The sequence below is a fragment of the Callorhinus ursinus genome, unplaced genomic scaffold, assembly GCF_003265705.2.
Source record: "Callorhinus ursinus isolate GAN/ISIS: 27379988/994484 unplaced genomic scaffold, GSC_fseal_2.0 scaffold12, whole genome shotgun sequence".
NCBI classification, from domain to species: Eukaryota; Metazoa; Chordata; class Mammalia; order Carnivora; family Otariidae; genus Callorhinus; species Callorhinus ursinus.
In genome coordinates, this window is record NW_027397074.1 from 70,891,549 (window position 1) to 70,911,179 (window position 19,631).

Sequence of the window (19,631 nt, forward strand, 5' to 3'; positions counted from 1 at the left end):
AATCAGGGCCAGTTGCTTGCCGCAGCAAGGGGCCCTGCCTTGGCTCCCAGGCCCAGCACTCACCTTTCTACCCAGTTCTTGTAGCTGGGGATGTCCTTGGCGTAGAGCAGCTTGTTGGAGGGGGAGTCCTTGCCCAGCCGGTGCTCTGATGTGGAGCAGGAGTCCATGAAGGTCTGGGCCACCACGGACAGGCAGGCGTCCGTGATGCTGTTCTTATGGATGTCAAACACAAACTGGGGGTTCTTGATCATGTTGACCCAAAACCGCAGGGGCAGGCTGTGTGGAGGGAAGAGGCAGACGGTCAGAGAACATAGGGCAGGAGGCTGTGGCGTAGCCCGGAGAGTTGTCTGGAAAAAGAGAAAAGGTTGGGAACCAACTGTTCTTAAGCAAAGCCTCTGCCACTAACTTACCTGCCAGGAAACTTGAGGATCAGCAGGGCTCAATAATCCGCCCACAGCTAAAATGTTGATGGGCCCTGGAGAGGGCTTGATGCCTGGCCTGCACTGCGGGCCTACAACCTGCCCTGATAGCCCAGGGCTTGGGGCTCAGAGGTAGCCAGGACAGAGTTTCTGACTCTTCCACCGTCTGCCCCCTATGCTGGATACAAGGCATCTCCAGTTGGCAAACTTTAAAGCATAACCTGGAATATAGGCTTTGTGTCTTATTCTCTGCCAACCACTGTATGACTTGGAAGAAGGCACATCCTGCCTGCCTGCCTGGGAGCGTCAGCTTGATGCTACACGGTGAAGGCCCTGGGGCTGAGCACTTTAAGTGTAGCTAACTGATTTCTCCTCTGTGAGCTGGCATGCCTAGAAACCCACATTCACAGCCTTCAGCTGCTCCCTTGTGTTCCCTCCTTCCCCTCCCTCCTTCTCGCACTTGGCACCTACTGCATACCAGGAGCTGTGCTAGCACCTGGGGATACGGTGTGAAAAAGACACACCCTCTGCCCTCAAGAAGCCTGCATTCTGGTGGGTTCGTGGGGGTGTCAGACAAGCCATCGAGTACGCGCTCTGAGAACCGTCAGTGCTAGAACCCAGGGACATACGGGGTCTGATGTGGGGCACAGGGAGGTGTCGTCCAGTCTACTCAGAAGCGTCCAGAACGTCTTCACAGAGGGAAAGACACTTGATGGTCTGAGTTTTAAAGATGCACAGGTGTTCCTTAGCTGGAGGAAGCCTGGAGGCAGCGGGAGAGGAATCAGCTAGATAAGACAAAGGGGAAAACTGTGCAGTGTGGTCTGATAACCTCAAGTCACTGTCTGTGTTGCCAGAAAGGGTCCTGGGGCATTGGGAGAAAGCGCCCACCTGCTGCCTTCGGCCACACTGGGCTGGCTTTCCCGCCCCGTGGCTTCCATCTAGCCCACTGGGATGCAGAATAGGAAGCAGGGCAGCACCGAGCAAGGGATGGCCTCTCTCCCTCCCCTCTGCCCCTGTCTGCTCACCTCCTGCCCTTTGCCCTGAGTTTTAGTGTTTTGGTTGCTGTCCTCACTGCCGCGAGTAGTTACAGTGCCCCTATGTGTTTGGCTTTCCTCCTAGAGCTTAAACTCTTGGAACTACTTCTTCCAGTACGACGAGTACGCTATTTCTCTCTGTCGTATCTTCCAGCAGCCAGTCCCTCCAACACGACAAATGCTAAGATACAGAAAGACCACCTATTCAAGACTGCCAATCAATCAACAAGTGTTCCCTTCCCACAAAGTGTGCGGTGCGGGGCTCGGGCAGGCAGCACTGACCATGTTCAGTGGCGCTCGTCGCATCCTGGGAAATAGGGAAATAGGAGATAAAGGGATGGCACAGAAAAACTGCGACACGCGGTGAAGGTCAGGGTCCTCATAGGTGCCCGGGGAGACCATGACAGCTAGGGTCAGAGCTCTGGATCGAGGACTCCCACACCTGTCTGCACCTTCCTGTTTCTGGAAGTCCCACCCAGAAGAGGGACGCCGGCTGTCCCTATCTGCCTCGTCGTTGTTGCTCCCGACACTCCCCCTGCGTCAGCCAGTTGTGCTGACTGGCAAATCAAACAGGGACGCCAGGGCACTGCACCGAGGCTCCTGCCTAATGAAATATTAGCATATTATTAACATTAGTGGTGGCACTAATCTCTGGTTGATTGCAGCCACTCAGGCTAAATGAACAGGAGGTTTATTTCAAAGAGAAAAGGTGGGGGATTGTCGAGGAAGGGGGTTGGGGGTGGGGGACAAGGTGAGTTACAACTTTGGCCAGGAAAAGAGAAGTCATCTTTTTTCTCTCAGGGACAAGGAACTCTTAAGTCAGCATGCAGATCTCACAATTCCCAGGCGAACTGCTTCTCGCCTGGGCAGCGAGCAGGGTCATGGGGCGTGTGTCCTTTGGAGTAAGACCCGGAGCCTGCTGCTGACTCTGGTACTGGCCCAGAGTTCCTGGTGAGGACAGCAGGGTACTGGGGAGAGCCGGTGTGAAGGGAAGGCCGGCCCCACGCCAAGGGCATCATGGCATCATCCTTGGAGGTGGCCCTCCCCCAGCAGGAGGTATGGGCTGAAAGCTAACGGTTTAGACACCATCTCGGGGGGTCTGCTTGGTAATGGGCTAGGAGGGCAGGTAGGGGTGTTTTGGAAAGACCCCTCTCCTCAGCCAGGACCAAGAGCCAGGCCGGGCAGATCATGTCTTGTGTCATGAAAGCTGCTGACATTCAGATGAGGTGGTCAGTAAGGGAGGCTCGCTGCCAGAGAGAAGCAAATTGGGTAGGCCAGGGACGTGGCCCTTGGAACAGCTCCGAAGAGTCGTGCTCAAAGGATGGGCAGAGTTCAGTGCAATCTGAGCCAGAGGTGGGCATGGGGACACACCAGGCCTGGCAGGCCTTCCACAGGGAAGACGCTTCACCCAGTGCTCCTGCACTAAATGAGGAATCCAGATTCTACGAGTCTTATTTCAAAAAGGTTGCAAGAACTCCACAGTGGAAGATCATCTCTCACCCGAAATTAATGTGGGAGTAAACCCAACTCTTTAGTGTGATGCTCCAAACTTCTGTTCCTGCCGGCTTTTCCAATTTCGGCGGAGACAGCACTAATCCTCAGGTGAAAGAGAGGAGAAGCCAGAGCAGATGACATGAGATAACGTTTTAGTGCCACTTCTGACTTCTTCTGTCATCTGTGTTCGGTCTGGGGCTGCAGCCTGGCTGTGGGGGTGGCTGGCTGCGCCCCTGGTGCCGGGCCCGTCCCCGCGGTCGGCAGCTGCTGGGCAGCAGATTTGTGCTGTCTTGGAAGAATATCTGGGGAAGAACCACCTGGGACGGGGCTGTTTCAAAGCTACAGGGAGGTGAGTCTGGAACGGATGGGACTAAATATAAGCCAGCCTTGCCCGAGGGAGAGCCCTCAAGTAGAGACCACCTTGGCCCTGCATCGTCATCAATATTGAGCCACGGCTTTGTGCAAGGTTCCGAACACACCATGTGCTGAATACTGATGTCTGACCTTGCAGTTGCAGACGGAAACCCAGAGTATACACACGCCAAGGGAAAGGGGCATATGTGTTACAGGAGAGAGGGACCACCGTGGAGACACCTAGAGTGTCAGGACAGAGAATCCTGCTGTCTCAAAGACAGATGAAGCAGATTTGGGGAGGTCTCTTCCCCAAAGTGAGTTTGGAAGAGGAGTTTGGGGGAAGAGAAGGAAGACCGTTGCTTTTTGGATAGAACAGAAATACCTTTTGTTCACCCAGATGACTCTCGGGTCAAAACTGTGCTCGAGAGTCACTGTTAGGTGCTGCCTTCTAGGATCGACTGCCCACATGCATCTTCTCCCATTGCATTGGTCTCCCTGTCCCACCAGCTCCCTGCCTGTGTGTCACCCACTGAGGCCAGGGGCCGGCCCGATGGCGTCTGCACGCTCAGCGTCCGAGAAGTGAGAGCGGAGGCGAGCACGGGGATGGCAGAGGGTGCAGAGGCCCGGAGCCCACTCCCGCTTTGAGGGCCTGCCGGCGGGGGCGGGGGGGGGCCCGGCCACACTCACCAGTTGCTCTTCCAGGTGTGGCGGACGTGGGGGTCGTGAATGCCGTGCTTGTCCGCCTGCTCGTCCAGGAAGTCGAACATGTACTTGATGGCCAGGGGCAGGGCGGAGCCCCGGTGTGCCGTGCTGAAGATGGTCTCGAAGAGGTCGTCCACAAACTTCTGCAGGGTGCCCTGTGGGCGAAGGGGCACCAGTTCAGATGCAGCCCCGCCCAGGGAGCTCTGAGGCCGGGTTTTAAGATCTGCTCGGCGGCCCAGGAGAGGGGATGGGAGGGCGGCGTGCAGCCTGGCCCACCGGGGTGAAACCCAGTGAGTGCTCGCATCACATACCCCCCGGGCTTCATCTGTCTCCAACAGCTATAAATCCCCCCTGCCCGTGCAAAATAGAATGCTGATGACTGGACCTAAAGAAGCCTTCATCTGCCAACAACATGGGTGGATTTCACACCCTTTGGGGTGTTATTTTCGACCCTTTCACAAATGCTCAGGAACAACTCAGTCGGTCAGAGCAGACAAACGCAATCTGCTGGTTCTGTTGGGGCATTCTTCACCCCGGCCAGCGAGCACTTCCTCACTTGGCTCTGCCGAGAGCGGGGCGGAGGCCAGCCTCACGACTGAAAGGCTGACTGCAGGCACACAGTGTCCCCAGAAGCAGGACTGGAGATAGTGCCTGGAAGGTCACCGATGGAGCCCCCATGTCCCTCCCTAGGGAAGGTGTATGACACCCACGAGGAGTCATTCCCTCGTGGGGCCTGGCAGAAGGGCATGACCAGATGTGGCCAGTGTCTCTATATTTGGGAATGGGCGCAGAGAAGGGTGGAAACCATGCTTCAGACTGCATGCCATCAGGGGGGCGCGGGTGGGTGACGCATGCGTGGGGTCTGCCCGGGGCACCAGTCCGGCCATCGGCAGGGTTGAGGGGGGTTCTGCGGTCCTGTGCTGGGGAGGAGTCCTGGGGCTGCGTGGATAGCAGAGGGCCCTGGCACAAACTCTAGCTCCCTGCCATCTCTGAGATTGTGGTGCAGTGACAGGGTTCCTTCCCATCCCCCACACGTGCCCTGAGCCCTGTGTGAAGCCCCGTACCTTCGTGGCCAGGAGGCGTGTCAGGTAGATCTCAGACACCATCTTGCTCCCCCGGTCACCCTCCTTCTGGTCCCCGTGCTCGTGGTTCTTGACCAGATGCCACGTCTTGACTCCGCTCTCCAGGTCGGGGGTGATCATGGGTGTGCGCGAGCGGAGGCTGTCGGGGCTGCCCGTGTACCGGATCATGTTTTCTGCCAATGCAGTGACCCCGCGCGTGTGAGGCCGTTACGTGACCCCTCTCCTGCCCCCCCTTCCAGCCGTGGCCAGTGCTGTCTGATCCTTCCTGCCGTGTGCTGGTGCCTTGCAAGCAACCATTCCCTGGAACTGGGATGCTTTGCCCGCCACCTCCAGGAAGCTCTCCAAGGCTGCTTCACCCACAGAGATTCCTCGCCCTCCTGTACTTGCATCTCTCCAGCCCTTAATTATTTGATTTCTAAAAATAGAAGCCTGTCCCTTGTTAGACTGTTCCTTGTAAGATATCTGAGGTGACGTCTCAGGATGTGTTCTGTGTGGCCAGCTAAGGAGGAACGGAAGAGCGGGCAGCCTGCTCCCTTCGTGACTGTTGACCAGCTGAGTAATCGCCCCGTCACCCGCTTCCCTGCATCCTCCATCTGGCCAGGGTCAGTCCTTCCCACTTACTTGCCGACATGTGGGGTGTGGCAAAATGGGTGTGGTGCAGAAACGATGAAGGCCCTACTGTGTGCAGGCTCCGCTGTATTTTCTTCTACTTATTTTTACCCTGAGCCTGTGAAATCAGTAACCTTTTCATTCCCTGTTTTGCTGGGAAGACCAGGTCTTAGAGCGGTCAGGCAGCTGGCCCCAGAGCTCCAGGTGGAGGCAGAATGGGGCTTCACTGGGGGCTCCCAGCCGGCTTCCAGCACCTTCTCCCCCACCCACTGCAGAGCCAGAGACCTGGGTCTGCACCCTCCCTCAACGGCCTCCTAACAGTGTGACCTTTACACGTCTCTTAGCTTCTGTGCACCTGAGTTATAATTTGCTAATCTGCATAATCGGGGGAAATAATAATTACTTAATTCACTGATTGTTACGAACATGACGTGCGATAATGAATATCACAAAAGTGAAAGCGTCGTGTAGACTGTAAGGTGCTCATGAAGGTTAGATTTTCTTCTTATTTTCAAGGGTGAAGGTCCTGTTCCTGCACCAGAGTTCCGGAATGGGGAGACTCCTCCCCGCTCAGGCTCTCCCCAGTGACGGTCAGCCTGCCTGCCTCCCGTCCAGGGCTCCTGTGCCTTTCATCGGTGCTGCCGTTGTGACCATCACCACGGACAAGCTCGGGCATCTCTCCTCCCCGGGATGATTCGGAGAACTCACCATATTTACTCGCCGAGGTCCTGGAGACTGTGGAGTTGTTCACTGCATTGTAGGCTGTCACCTGCTTGGACACCAAAGCCACCACAGAACCATCTGGCACCTGCAGGGAAAAGGCTTCTAAGAGCCTGGGCACAGAAACTCTGCCACCTCAGGAAATAAGGACAGTCAGAATTCACTTGGACCTCAGGGGCAATCACAGAGGACCGGGGGACTTTGGAGGCTGTCGGCTTGGCTTTGACAAAACAAGACAGACCTGAACACTGAGTAGTAGCCTATGCTGAGGCTCCCTCTTGGAGCAGCTCTGGCAAGAGCTTCTCAGCAGCACCCTCCTTCCCCATGCTTCCCTGGCAGGGCACCTGGCCTCATACCCCAGGGATCATCCAAGAAAGGGCCTTTTCTTGGGGACTTGACCACACCCTGCTGGAAGCACGCATGTTGGGATCCTATCTCCAAAAAGGTTAAGGTCTCCTGGCTGGGCAACATCAAGTTCCCCTGGGTCACTAAGGGATCAGAAGGGCTGGCAGACAGGGGGATGTACAGCTTGGTGTCCAGCCTCTGGGGGAGCCTGTTATTCAAGGCCTGAGGCTTGGAGGGACCCGCGGGTTAGTGAGCCCCACCCCTCCTGCGCAGTCACCCCACCTGGTAATGGGCCAGGGTGTTCAGTCTCTTCCAGTCATTCTCAATTTTGGTGGTGATGTCTTCATCCTGCAAGATCATCCTCGCCCCGCTTCCTTGTCGCCACTCTGCAGGGAGAGCAGTTGCATCTCAGAGAGGCCCTTGGGCCCCTCTTTCAGGGATCCCGAGGGCCCCAGTGTGGGCGGCTACCCTTGTACCATCTGGAGCGTGCATCCATGGACAGACAGGTGCACGCAGATGCTCCCTGAGGAGCGGGGAGAGGCTCTCAGTGCAGAGGGGTCCTGAATTCCTGCTCTGGTCCTCATCCCAACTAACTATGGGACAAAAGCGGGATAACATCACCTGTCCTCCCCTGCCCACCTGACCCCGTGAGTAGGACTCACATTGGTGAGTAGATGCTTAGTAAATACTGGCTGAATGGATAGGGCAGGCCAAAGTAGCATCATCACCACCACAGGCTCGTGGGCTTGATTGCAAGGTCTTGGAGCTAATGAGACCAAGCCTGCAGGCTCAGTCTGCGTGCACCCTGGTCCAATTCCAGGGGCGCGTCCTGCACCCAAAAGCCAGCAGGTCGGTCACCCTTGGCAGGGAGGCTGGGTGAACATGTGTGGAGAGGTCAGCAAAACCTGTTCTCATGCCCAGGATCAGCCCATCCCCACGGAGTTGATGTGGATAGCGTCATCTTGCTGATCTATCCAACACCTAATTATTTGATGCTACAGGTATGTACTTCTAGCCGTACGTTCTCCTCAAGGGCCCAGACACCCACAATGCACAGGCTCTCTGCTGGATTCCACGTGGGGAAGCAGGAGACTGTTTCTCATCAACCACATTGCCGTCACCCCCCATGGTACAAATCACATGGAGATGAAGACGTGCACACTCCGGTCCTCAGATATATGCACATGAAGCCCCAGGTGCATGCCAGGCACACACCCGCACTCCAGTGCATGTGCACGTGCACATCCACACACGCACATATGTTCACATGCACACACCAGAAAAGAAAAACAGCCTTTTAAATTCAAATGTATTCACGTGTGCTGCAGCCAGGAAGCCCCGAACCCGGCTTCCAGGCAATCCGCACAGACATCAGTGCTTCTGAACTATGCAGGAGCCCCAGGATTCACAGAGTGCAGTGGGGTGCTGGTCCGAGTCAGCCAACATCCTTGCCTGACCCTGCCGTGTATGGTTCCTATGGCCTCCACTGACTCGAGTCAGAATCTGCCCCCGCCCGTGCCGTTCCCTCCAGTAAGGCTGAGCTATGGGCCCGCCACCGGCCACTTCTGCAGCATGGAGGGCCCCGAAACCTCCCTGCCTTGTGCCCTTGGCAGGGCCAGTGCTACTGATGGGAACCAGGCCCAGGAAGGGAGCTGCCTGCCCTGAGCAGCAGCAGAGATGCTCACAACACCCCAGTCCCTGCTCCATTCCCGGGCTTGCCTGCTTTCTGGTCTGAAGGTTCCTGCGGTGCCGGGCCATCCCAGGAACGAAAACACACGGATACTACGTGTGTTCACTGCAGCAAAGGGGCCTCACTAGGTCTGTGGGGACTGCCGGTCATTCAGTCTCGCGGACGGCACGGCTGGAGTCAATCACGCTGCTTAGGGCCTGGGGGCAGGTCAGGTCGGACACTAAGGGGCGATGCCTCACTGTGGCACTGAGGCGGCAGGGTTGGGTTTGTTGTGTCTTTTGCTTTTGTTTTTCATTTTCTGTAGGTATGTACGGACGCAGGTGTTTGTGAGTGGCAGGGCCAGTCGTGGCACATCCGTCAGCTGATACGTGGTACAGTCCGACTCCTGGTGAAGGCCAGCCTGGAGCCAAGGAATATGGCAGCGGTGCGCTTTAGCCTGGTCCCACAGCAGGCCCTAGAAGACAAAGCCTCTTGGGACTGCCCCGCTTGCTGGTGAAGAGCACCAGGGCCATTAAGTCAGAGGCTGCGTGGTGGGGGCGGTACAGAGACAGCCTGGGTGCACAGCAGACCATGTTCTGCACTCCCCATGTGGGGGCTGGAGGAAAAGCAGGGGAAGAGCTCTGGGTGTTACGTCCACGGGCTGGGCCCGAGGGAGAAGGAAGTCTCCTCCACTGAAGTGGCTGTGGGCTTGTCAGGACTGGTTGGGGACCAGCTTTCTGGTTTAGTAGCTGCCCTGGTCCGCTTGCTGTTGGGAGTTGTCGTACAACTCAGTGGGATCTGAACAAGCCATGCCGCCAGGTGGACTAAGCAATGATAGCTGGTGACTGATTCTGGACCCTGACGTAAGGCTTCCCTGTTGCACAACTCCCCTGAAATTGTGCAGTGCGCAGCCTGTGCGGCTGTACTCGGCAGCCTTGGTTCTGAGTCATGTCCAATAATTATGTAAGCAAGTGAAAATCAGTCTGTTTCTCTGTCCCCAACTGAAAAAAGTAGGGCAGAGTATGGCCATGCTTCCCCCAGGGCAGTCAAAGAATGATGGCTTGTCCTTGAGAGTACAAAAATTTGATGCTGCTAGATGCCTACTGCAGTGCTGGTCCAGCACCAGGGACGTAGTAAGTACCTGAGTATTTATTAAAGGAAAAATGAATAAGTGAAGGAAGGAAGGAAGGAAGGAAGGGTGAGTGAGTGATGGTGGCCTATTTTCCAGGCAGTATAAGACAATTTTCTGCCTGTACGTTGGTGTTCACAGTGAGCAGGCACAGAGTTGCAGGTGGAGGTGAACAGTGAACTATCCTGTTAGCAACCCAGGTCAAAGGTTGTTCTCAACTCCTCAGACACACAACCAGGCACAGCCAGTGCCAGAAGGAAAGTTGTCTTAAATTATCATCAGTCATCCTTCTAATTTCATGACTAGGAAGTGAAAGAAACAGGTTGGGAAGACATATGCAGAGGTCTGTACCACCAGGCCACTGCTCCTTCCGATAACCAGCTGAGTTCTCTTCCCCGGGGCACTTACTGGGCTCCTTCTCTGGGCAGGACACTGGACAAGGTCATCTGGAGACAGTGACAGAGGAATTCCCATGCTCTAGGTGTTCCCCGGACGAGGACACAGCTTGGGGCACTGCAGTGTGGCACTCGCCACATCTGTGTGTCAGCCAAGTGTCGGGATGTGGGGAGGCTGTGAGGTGGCAGGCCTGGAGCCCTGAGCCCTAGCGGGTACCTGCTTCCCCTCAGCTGGCTGCTTTCAGTTCTAGGAGCCCAAGAAGGCTGCCAGCAGTGTCCCTCGGGCCCCAGGAGTTTCCTTTCCATAAATTGAGTTGCACTGTTGGTGCGGACTGATGTGCAGTGAGCTCTGCAGTGGGCAGCAGGGTGCTCCAGGGCAGGCAGGAAACATGCTCTTTGCCGATGTCAGGGTGTGCTCACCTATTCAGGAGCCGCGAGAACAGACCTCTGGTGGGGTACCAGCAGGCGGGGGTGGGTAGCAACTATGGTCTTTTAGCTGTTATCCCCCAAAGTTAGGAATATTCCCCCAGGTACCAAGATGAGGATAGTGAGCTGGAGTCAAGGAAGAGAACCCCGAGCCCTGCTTTTAGAGCTCTTGGGCCTGTTACCCTCATTGCCTCTTACACAGAAACATTGGCTTGCCCTTTTTCCTGAAATATGAGAAAGGTAAACAAGTGACATTCTCAGTCCTGATGGATGGAAAGCCAGAGAGATGGGGGCCAGCTGTTGGCAGCCCCATCCCTGGGGCCTGCAAGAAAGAAGCAAGGCCATGGGGCACTTGCTGAGCTGAGCCAGGACGGAGGGGGGCGTGTGGAGTGCAGCGGGAAGGCACGGGATTCCCTGGCACCTGATAACTGGACTGGGCTAACATGGAGACTCATCCCCGAAACTCACTCTTCTCTGTCAGGGCCCTCACTTTGACCTGTTGGCCTGAACACACTTCTGCTTCCGAGTGACACTTCCCTTCCTTTCCTGAAACCCCTCATCCAGACCAGCCATGGGCTCTGTTCTCCCCAGACTCATCATGGCATGTCTCAAGAAAACCAAAATAGTGGGCATGGGCTCAGCTCTCCGGGGTGCTCTTGCTCTGCTTCGTGACCTTGTCTCGCCACGGGCATGAGCCCGGGAGCTCTGCTGAGTCATGCCAGGGCCAGGAAGGGACAAGGTCGAGGGCCGAAGCGTCCGGCTTCCTCCTGTCTCGGGAGCCGTCCACCCTTCACACGGCATCGCTGGCTTCTGGCAATCTCATCCCTGCCCGGCAGTGAGGGACCCAAGAGCAGACTGAACTGGTTGAAGGTCACCTTCAGATCTGAAGGACAGCCGCCTGGCTCCCTTGGCAGTATGTGTGGCTGTTTGGTCAGCCCAGGAGGCCCCCCGAGCAAGGGCGTATCTCATTTTGTGCTCTGTGTACTGTTGCATATTCAATATTGCTTAGTTTTAATGACAGTAATGAAAATCAATAGAACCCAGCCTCCCAATACCAAGTTCAGCACCCTTCACCAGAGAGGCTCCTTTTGTCTTGCCTATAAAAACAGCACTAAAAATATCTCTCTTTTGTGTCCCCACCTTGCTATGTATGTGTGAGGTGACCCCGTTAGAACAGCTGAGGGGTGAGGAGACAGCCAGGCCAAGGCCAGCGTCCTCCAGGTGAATGCCCAGCCTCCAGACAGCTTTGCCTGCCCCTGGGGCACAGAGAGAGACTGGAAACTACCTCCAGGCACCAATGATGGGGGACACTGAGCTCAGGGACAGCCCCAGAGAATCCTGAGACAAGGCACGCTCTGGACCAGGACATATGGGAAGAGGCATCTCCTGCGGCCACCGTGCGGAAAATCCAGATCCAGAAAATCTCAGAGACCCATTACACACTCATTCCAACGCCATCTGCCCAGCACCGACGGTGCACCAGGCCCTGTGCCGGTAGCGCATGGCACCTAATAAAACCAAAGCCCTGGTTCCTGAAGGGCTCCCTGGGTGGAGGGCTGGGAGGGAGCCTGACAAATCACGGGCCCAGGATTGGGGCTGGGTAGAGGGGAGAGTGAGCAGCGTCTGGGGAGTGGGGCAGGGATGGCTGTGGGGCTGAGGGCCGAGGGGCAAGCGGGGCGGGCGCTCTGGTCCAAAGGGGCCACTTACGTGATGCTCCAGGGGGCCCCATGAAAGGAGAGGCCGGAGAGGCATGTGCAAGTCAGGAGTGGGTTAAGAAAGTTCTGGCAAGCCAGGCTAAGGCATCGGGGGTGAGCTGCGGGCCAGGGAGACGGGGTGGTTGAGAAGGGGGGAGCTCTTGAGGGACATGGAGGTAGGGATGGCTGCCCTTGGCCAAGGCAGAGGGGACTGGGGTGTAGATGTAGGGGTGTTCAGGAGGTAGACCACACAGTGCTTGGAAATTCTCTGGGAAGAGGGGATGGGAGCACCATGACATGTCCCCCAAGTTTTGAGAAGGTGGCTGAGGGATTAGCTGGAAGCCGGGGCATAGAGGACGGGGGGCTTCATCTGCAGGACAGCCCTGGAAGGAGGCCCGGGCCCCAAGCACATCTCTGGCCTGGCTCCTGGAGGGTCCCCTACCTCCCAGCAGGTGCTATGCCGAGAGGCTCCCCCTCCCTGGAGCACGAACCTGCACCAGCTCTGGCCCTTGTGGTGTGAGATGCAGGCGAGGACACATGTATGCACACGCACAGTCACATACTCACAGATGTATGCACACACATATTCATGCGTGCACCTCATTTTACCTTAAGGTGGGGACTCAAGGTTTGCAAACCCTGCCCCCCCTTTCCATTCTTTCTATCAGCACATCCCGTCAGACCCATCACAGAAGCTTTGGGAAGGGCTGACCTGGACAGGCAAGGGAGGAGGGATACGCTCAACAGACTTCGCGGTCCTGCTGAGCCACCCCTCCTGATCCACGAGGGACTGTCCCAGCGGATGCCTGTACTTCCGCCCCAGGCCACCTTGTCCCCCCACCAGGCGGGCTCTCACCAGGGGCACACGCCAACCCTGCCCAGGGCCTGCTCTACCCCCCAAGGACAGGATCCTGAGCAGAGGGCTGGAGGCGGAGACATGAGGACTGCTGGACACCTGTCGACAGGTGGGAACGTGCATCAGAGCAGAACGGGGAGGGGCCGTGACAGGATCAGAGCTTCACCGCCAACGAGGCTGGAAAAGACCTGGGAGCAGGAGGGGGCATACCGTCTAAAAATGTTTCCTTACAAAAGAAAAAAAAAAAGTATTTTAGTTATTGTGAGAGCAAGTCCTCAAAGAGAAAATAACTGAACTTTGAAATGTGGTGCTCCAGAGAAGAAATTCCCAGGTGGGACTGTGCCGTCTGCATGCGAGGGGCCAAGTCTCGGTAAACTGGAAGGCACGCGGCTCTGGCTAGTTGTTGGCTTTTTGGGGAAGTTGGTGGGCAAAAGAAGGCTGGGCTCTGCTACTCCATTAAGGACAGAGGAGCTGGAGCTTAATGGATATTCTTGAGTATGGGACACAGAGGCTCTGGGGTCCCTCCAGCAGTGTCAAAGAAGAGTGAAGCAGGCAGGTGGTGGGCACTGCAGAGGGGGAAAGGCGACCCTGGGATTCCCACGCACGGCACCAAGAGGCAGCTGTTAGCTCTGACCTCTCTCTCTCACAGCTCCCGCCTGGCAGCCCTGTGCCCTGCTCCAGGCTCCAAGCACAAAGGACAGACACACTCACAACCCAATTTGTTATACTTCCACCTTCTGGGGAGAGAGGAAGGTGACAGAAGAAAGAGAGGGAAAAAAAATCCCATTTTCTTTATCTGTCCTTCCCATCAGGTGCAGCGGAAAATGCAAACTGGGGAGACAGCTGCTGTGAACTCTTTATATTTCCTTCGGAAGATACTGTATCTTTTTATTGCATGCAGGAATTACTTATTTGAAAGAAAAAATATATATATCCTTTCAGCATGACTTGAACCCTGAACGGCAAGACAGAGGGGGTGGCCAAGTTCCAGGGGCTATTGAGAGAGCATTTTGCCTTAAACCAGAGGAATCTCCGGAGGCCAAGGCTCATGGGGAGACTGTATGGGGAGGACATGGGTGTTCTCTCCACCTTCCTGCTGTGTGACCAGGGCCCATGCACTGTGCCTCTCTGAGCGGCAGATTCTCCTGCGCAGTGGAACAGACCAGCATCAGTGATGTCCTCTTTGCTCACACAGAGTCCCCTGGCTCAGAGGGAGGGGTGCCGTGCAGAGAAATGAGGAACTCGTCCTGCTCACACTGGTACCCCCATGCCTGGCACAGAGCTTACCCCGAGGTAGGCTCTTACGATACATCGGTTGAAGAGTTTAGTGCTGCAGGGGGGTACTTAGACCCAATACCTGCAGGTGGAAAGGGACATAAACGGGTTGAGGACAGCCTCCTGTATAAAAGAGTGGGGTACTGTCGCCACTGTGCTTTGAGTGCTCCTGAGGTTGCCCCTGACCCAGCGCGGCCCCCAGTGCCTGCCCTGGGGTGTCTTTCCTTCCCTAGATTCCAACAGACTGAAATGAAAGCAGGCCTTGTGTCCTTCACTTTGGCTCTTGTGCTGGTTAATTTGATGTGTCAACTTGGCTGGGCCTAGGCATCCAGTTATGTGCTCAGACATTATTCTGGATGTTTCTGTGAGGTTGTTCTTAGATGAGATTAACGCTTCAATTGGTGGACTTTGAGTAAAGTGAATTGCCCTCCATAATGTAGGTGGGCCTCACCCGGTGAGCTGAAGGCTGAAGAGGAGAAAAGACCGACCTCCCCTGAGCAAGAGGGAATTCTGCCTGCAGAAAGCCTTCAGACTTGACCTGCAACACAGGCTCCTCCTTGGGTCTCCAGCCTGCCAGCCTACCTGCAGGTTTTGAACTTGGCCGGACCTTTTGCCAGAGACTGAATGTTTGTGTCCCACCAGAACTCCTATGTTGAAATCCTAATCCCCAACGTGAAGGGATTTGGAAACGGGGTCTTTGTGAGATCGAAGGTCATGAGGGTGGAGCCCTCCTGAACAGAATTAGTGGCTATAAGAGGGACCCCCAAGACTCCCTTGTTCCTTCTGCCAGGTGAGGACACAGGAAGAAGGCACCACCTGTGAACCAGGAAGCAATCTTCACCAGACACTAAGTCTCCCAGCACCTGGATCTTGGACTTCCCAGCCTCCAGAACTGTGAGAAATTTCTGTGCAGTCTATGGTATCATGCTACAGCAGCCCAAATGGACTAAGACTCCATAATCACATGAGCAATTCCTTAAAATAAATCTCTCTCTCTCTGCACATTCTATTGGTTCTGTTTCTCTGGAGAACCCTGACTAATACATTCCCTATCTTCGCTGCTTAACACCTGGGAAAGTCTGGTGAAAGGGTGGGTGGAGGTGGGGGTAGGGAGGGGAGAGAACTTCAGTCCAAGGAGCAATGAATAGATGAGGGGCCAGGCTGGGCTGGGGGCCACGGTGATGATGAAAGGCAGGAGGAGGTGTTTGGGGCTGGATTTACTTAGGACAATTACAGGGGTGACTTAAAATGTGTTTGCTCCCTTCTGAGCTGTTCTGGGACAAGTGTCCTTGCTTTGCCAGGGGCCAACATCAGGAGGGGGAAGGCAACCTTTGCCCAATGCCCTCAGCTAGGGGAAGGGGGAACGAAAGGAGGATGCCTGGCTCTCTTGCCTCTGTCCAAGGCATGTGGCTGAGTCCTTTCCAGGCCTGTGTGCTTCATGTTCTGTCCCTTTGGCATAGATTAATTTTTGATAATCATCACACCTTACATTTGTAAACTGCTTTTAGGGTTTTAAAGCACTATCACCTACATGATGGGAAAAACTTGCCTTGCTTCTTTCTCCCCTTGGGGGCCACGAGGCTGAGTTGAATCATGTGGAAAAAGCATTTGGGTCTCGGAGGAGGCCCCATTTCCTTGTTATGCAATCTGGCTTTGGTAGAAAGAAGGCCAGAGCTTTTGGGGCAACTCCAAGCCCTGGATCTAATAGAAAAAAGGACATTCCTCAGAAGAGCACCCACCATGGGAGGCCTTTATGAGGAGTTCAGCATAGCGCTCCTTCCCCAGTAGGATGGGGCCCTGAGGCTCTGAATGCGTCTTTGGCTCCCCTCGCCTTATCTGTCCTTGCTGTCGGAGGCCTCGTCCCTCCAGGGTAGACCCTGGGTCCTCCTCTGGGACAGGTGCCCCTGTGGTCTCTGGCGAGCTGAAATGCGGGCAGCCGTGGTGGGCAGTGCATCAGGGGACATGGAGCCCCTGCTGGGCAGCAGGCGGCCTCTCCCTGACCGGAGCACCCTGGAGATCAAGAGCGTACAGCCCCGCTCAGGCCCCTTCCCTTGGGGGAAGGCAGGGAGTACCCCCGCTGCTCCGAGGCGGCCCCTTCTGCTGCAAATGGTTCACCACTACGGCCGTGGGGTGCTTTCCATCTTTTCATTCACCATCTGCTGGGCTGGGCTTGCACCCCTAGACCTTTTAAGGGAGCAATTTTCTAAAGCTAAGAAGCAGCCCCTTCCCCTCCCAAGCTCAGGGTGTGCAGTTCCCAGGCGGAGAGGGTGATCCTGAGCAGCAGGTATCAGCCACAAAGTCTCCCTCCAGGAAATCAAGCAGGTGCGGAGAGTGTGGTCCCTGAATACGCTTCCAGAGGGTGCCCCCTTAGCTTGGGGTTGAGAGGACACGGAAGAACGTTGGCTCCCACCCTCTCTAAGATCCAGGAAGCGTTGGGACCACCACAGGCTGGAGTGTTCTTTACCACCATCTGCCCTTTTCTGGTAAGGAAGAGAAGGCATTCAGGTGCAAAAACTCCGTCTCCATGCTTCAGGTGGAGGCTCACGAGGCCACCTGCCGCTCTCCCTCCTGGGGAGTCACCCCATTCCCGAGCAAGAGAAGCAATGGTCCAATATGCACCTGCACACAGGAGCTCTTCCTGTGTTCTAGTACCATCTTTCCAAACCCACCTTCCCCACGAAGGTTTTTATAACGGTTCCTCCTCTTGGCCCCACTATGACAGGTTATTCCCCTGCCCACTGTGCAGAGAAGGACGCTGAGAAGCCGAGCATGCACACTGACGTGGCTCTCACACACAGACAGAGGGACTGGGGAGCTACCTGGCCACCCCCCGTGAGCTCAGCTTTCCCCGGGAAACCCGTCATGGAACAACCCCCTTAGTTGTTTGGGGGTGGGGAAGGTGGGAGTCTTCCTTCCTGGTAGCCCTGTCCCCTTGCACTGGTTCTGCAACAGGAGGCTTCCCCACGTCGGTGTGTGGGATCTTCCTGGCAGCAGATCGCCCACATGCAGACACGAGCGCTCCCTCCGACCTGAGTGCCCGGTGCGCTGGGACGTGCAGGTGGACATGCTCGCCCCCCGCCCCCCCCCCGACTCTCACACAGGCCTCCTCCTGGTCCCAGACGCAGCACAAGCAGGGCCGCCTCCCAGGGGAAGGAGAGCACGTGCTCGCCCAGTCTCTCTCCCCGGGCGTCAGAGCCCTGGGCACGGTGCCGAACACAGCCCACCAGGGGCCGAGCAAGAGGAGAGGTGGTCAAAGGGAGCAGAAAGAGTTGAGGTGGGTTAGCGAACTTCCCGATCCTGAGTCTTCAGGCATCAGAATTTGGGGGGAAGTGGGCGGCGCAGCGGGAGGGGATGAAGATTCCCTTTGGATGTTAGAAAACAGTAGATGCTCATCTGTCTTGGATGGCTTAGCTGAAGGCAGCTTAGAGGCCCGAGGGATGGATTAGGGTCCCCTGGAGGTCCTCCCACCCCTCCATTGCCACAAATCTCCAGACACAAGCACATACACATCAGTGCTTTCTCCCCACGCCCGGGATCAACAAACAGACACACGCTGTCTCCTTATCAGCGTTCTTCTCCCGAGCAGTAGTGACAGTGGCCAAGGCTAAGTGAGTGTGTGCTAGGGGCCAGGCACTGCGTCAAGAGGCTTTTACACGCCTCATCTCGTTTCTTTCTTACAACGAGGTGCGCGCTACTATTATAAGTCTGTCATACAGGTAAAGACACTAAGGCACAGAAAGGGTAAGTAACTGGACCAAGGTCACACAGCTGGGACTTTGCTGTGTCAGGACTCAAATCCAGGTGTGACGCTGAGCCACGATGACACACTGCCTCTCTTCAGCCTGGCCCCTTTGGAGCTCGGAGCTCCCCACTAGGATTTCCCCAGGACAGTGTCTCATTAAGCACTGAGGCCAACCTAAACCGGATCTAAGGACAGCTGGCCCTAAGTGGCGTGCCCTTGTTTATATAGGCTATGCAATCTATTCATGGAACATTCGCATAAAATGTCATCCTGCTCCCCAGCAGGCTATCCTCTCTCATTTTTCTCTCTTCTTTCTCTCCATCCTCCATCACTGACCCAGATCCCTCCTGCCTTAGGTTGTCAGCAAAAATGACTTGCACAGAACAGAGGGGAAGGGAAGAGCTCGGGGGCTAACAATGGTGGTGGCGGGACCTTGGACCACACAGACTCAGCCTGAATCCCCTTCGTGCACAGAGGACACCCCTTGGCTACTCCAGAAAGCCCCCAGAGGTGGTGGTGCGGCCAGCCGACGGAGTCCCCTCTCTGCCTAGCGCTCACTAACAGCCATGGAGGCAGGCTTCCCTGGGCTCCTGGGACCTGAGCATGTCTGCTCCCTGCACCCTAGCTCCACTGGTCCGTAGAAGGTGCTTCTGACCAGTCCCAGGGCAGCCCCTGGCTGGGCAGCCTACTCACCCAGGTCCATATCTGCAGCCTTGGGCCGGTGGGAGCAGGGAACATTCTTAAAGATGGCGTCCAGAATCTTCTCCTTGACCTGAGTAATGGTGTCGCAGTTGAGGATCTTCACTGGGACCTCGGGGCTGTTGGCATTGTCTGGGTTGACACAGCTCAGGACCTGGAGGAAGGGGGAATGGAGGCGTGTGGGGGAGGGTGGGAGGAATTACTGAGTCCCAGGCGCATTCTGGACACCACTGCATGCACGCACGCTCTCTCTCACACGCACACCACATGCACGCCACACACACGGCACCTTCTCAGCAGCACACCTAGACCCCTGCCTACCTCTGAACCCCCACCTTCCATGTGTGTCGGTACCTCCTCCCTGTCACTCCCCCCCCACACGCACGCATGCACGCGCACACACACACAAATGTGAATCTGGCTCCTTGCTCAAGAGATTTCATAAGCTTCAATTTTTGTGAGGGTTTGGGGCCGATTGGAGCTTGGAGAATCTATAAGAAGCTTAATGTGCTCTTTAAAAAGAAAAATGTGCAGGTTCAGGCCCCTGGAGAGGCCTTCCTGGCTCTGAACCTGCAACCTCGTATTTGGAGAAGAGGCCACCCTGGCTCAGGGCCTCAGTGTCTCTTTTTGGAACTAGTCAGAAAAATGAAGGCTCTGCCTAAAGCACCAAGCGATAATTTTTTCCTTGAAAAAGTTCTGGGCTGTTTCCCAAGGTTTCTCTTCCCTTGCTGTTCTCAGAGAGGGCTGTCTACATGGATGGGACTGTGTGGGATGCTGGGGGCACCACAGAAGGGCACGCGGGCTCCCACACCCTCCCTCTGCTCCTGCCACCTAAGCCCTCCACGTGCCTTCCTCCCTGGTCTCTCACTGCACCCCCCACCTCCCTCCCTGATCTCTCGCTGCACCCCACCCCATCCCTCCGATCTCTCGCTGCAACCCCCAACACCCTGCCTGATCTCTCGCTGCACCCCCCCACCTCCCTGCCTG

General features: G+C 56.0%; 1 protein-coding gene across 4 annotated transcripts in view; it reads right to left on the reverse strand.

The window, feature by feature from the left end:
• Positions 1 to 19,631, reverse strand: part of PLXNA4 (plexin A4) — a 573,332-nt gene that overhangs the window by 16,100 nt on the left and 537,601 nt on the right. For all 4 annotated transcript variants that reach the window (XM_073899215.1, XM_073899214.1, XM_025854986.2 and 1 more), the window contains 6 exons: positions 18,639 to 18,798; positions 7,042 to 7,145; positions 6,403 to 6,502; positions 5,068 to 5,258; positions 3,989 to 4,158; positions 64 to 276 (listed from right to left, as the gene is read on the reverse strand). In XM_073899215.1, the coding sequence (XP_073755316.1) occupies positions 64 to 276; positions 3,989 to 4,158; positions 5,068 to 5,258; positions 6,403 to 6,502; positions 7,042 to 7,145; positions 18,639 to 18,798 (938 nt within the window). The remainder of the gene's footprint in view (positions 1 to 63; positions 277 to 3,988; positions 4,159 to 5,067; positions 5,259 to 6,402; positions 6,503 to 7,041; positions 7,146 to 18,638; positions 18,799 to 19,631) is intronic.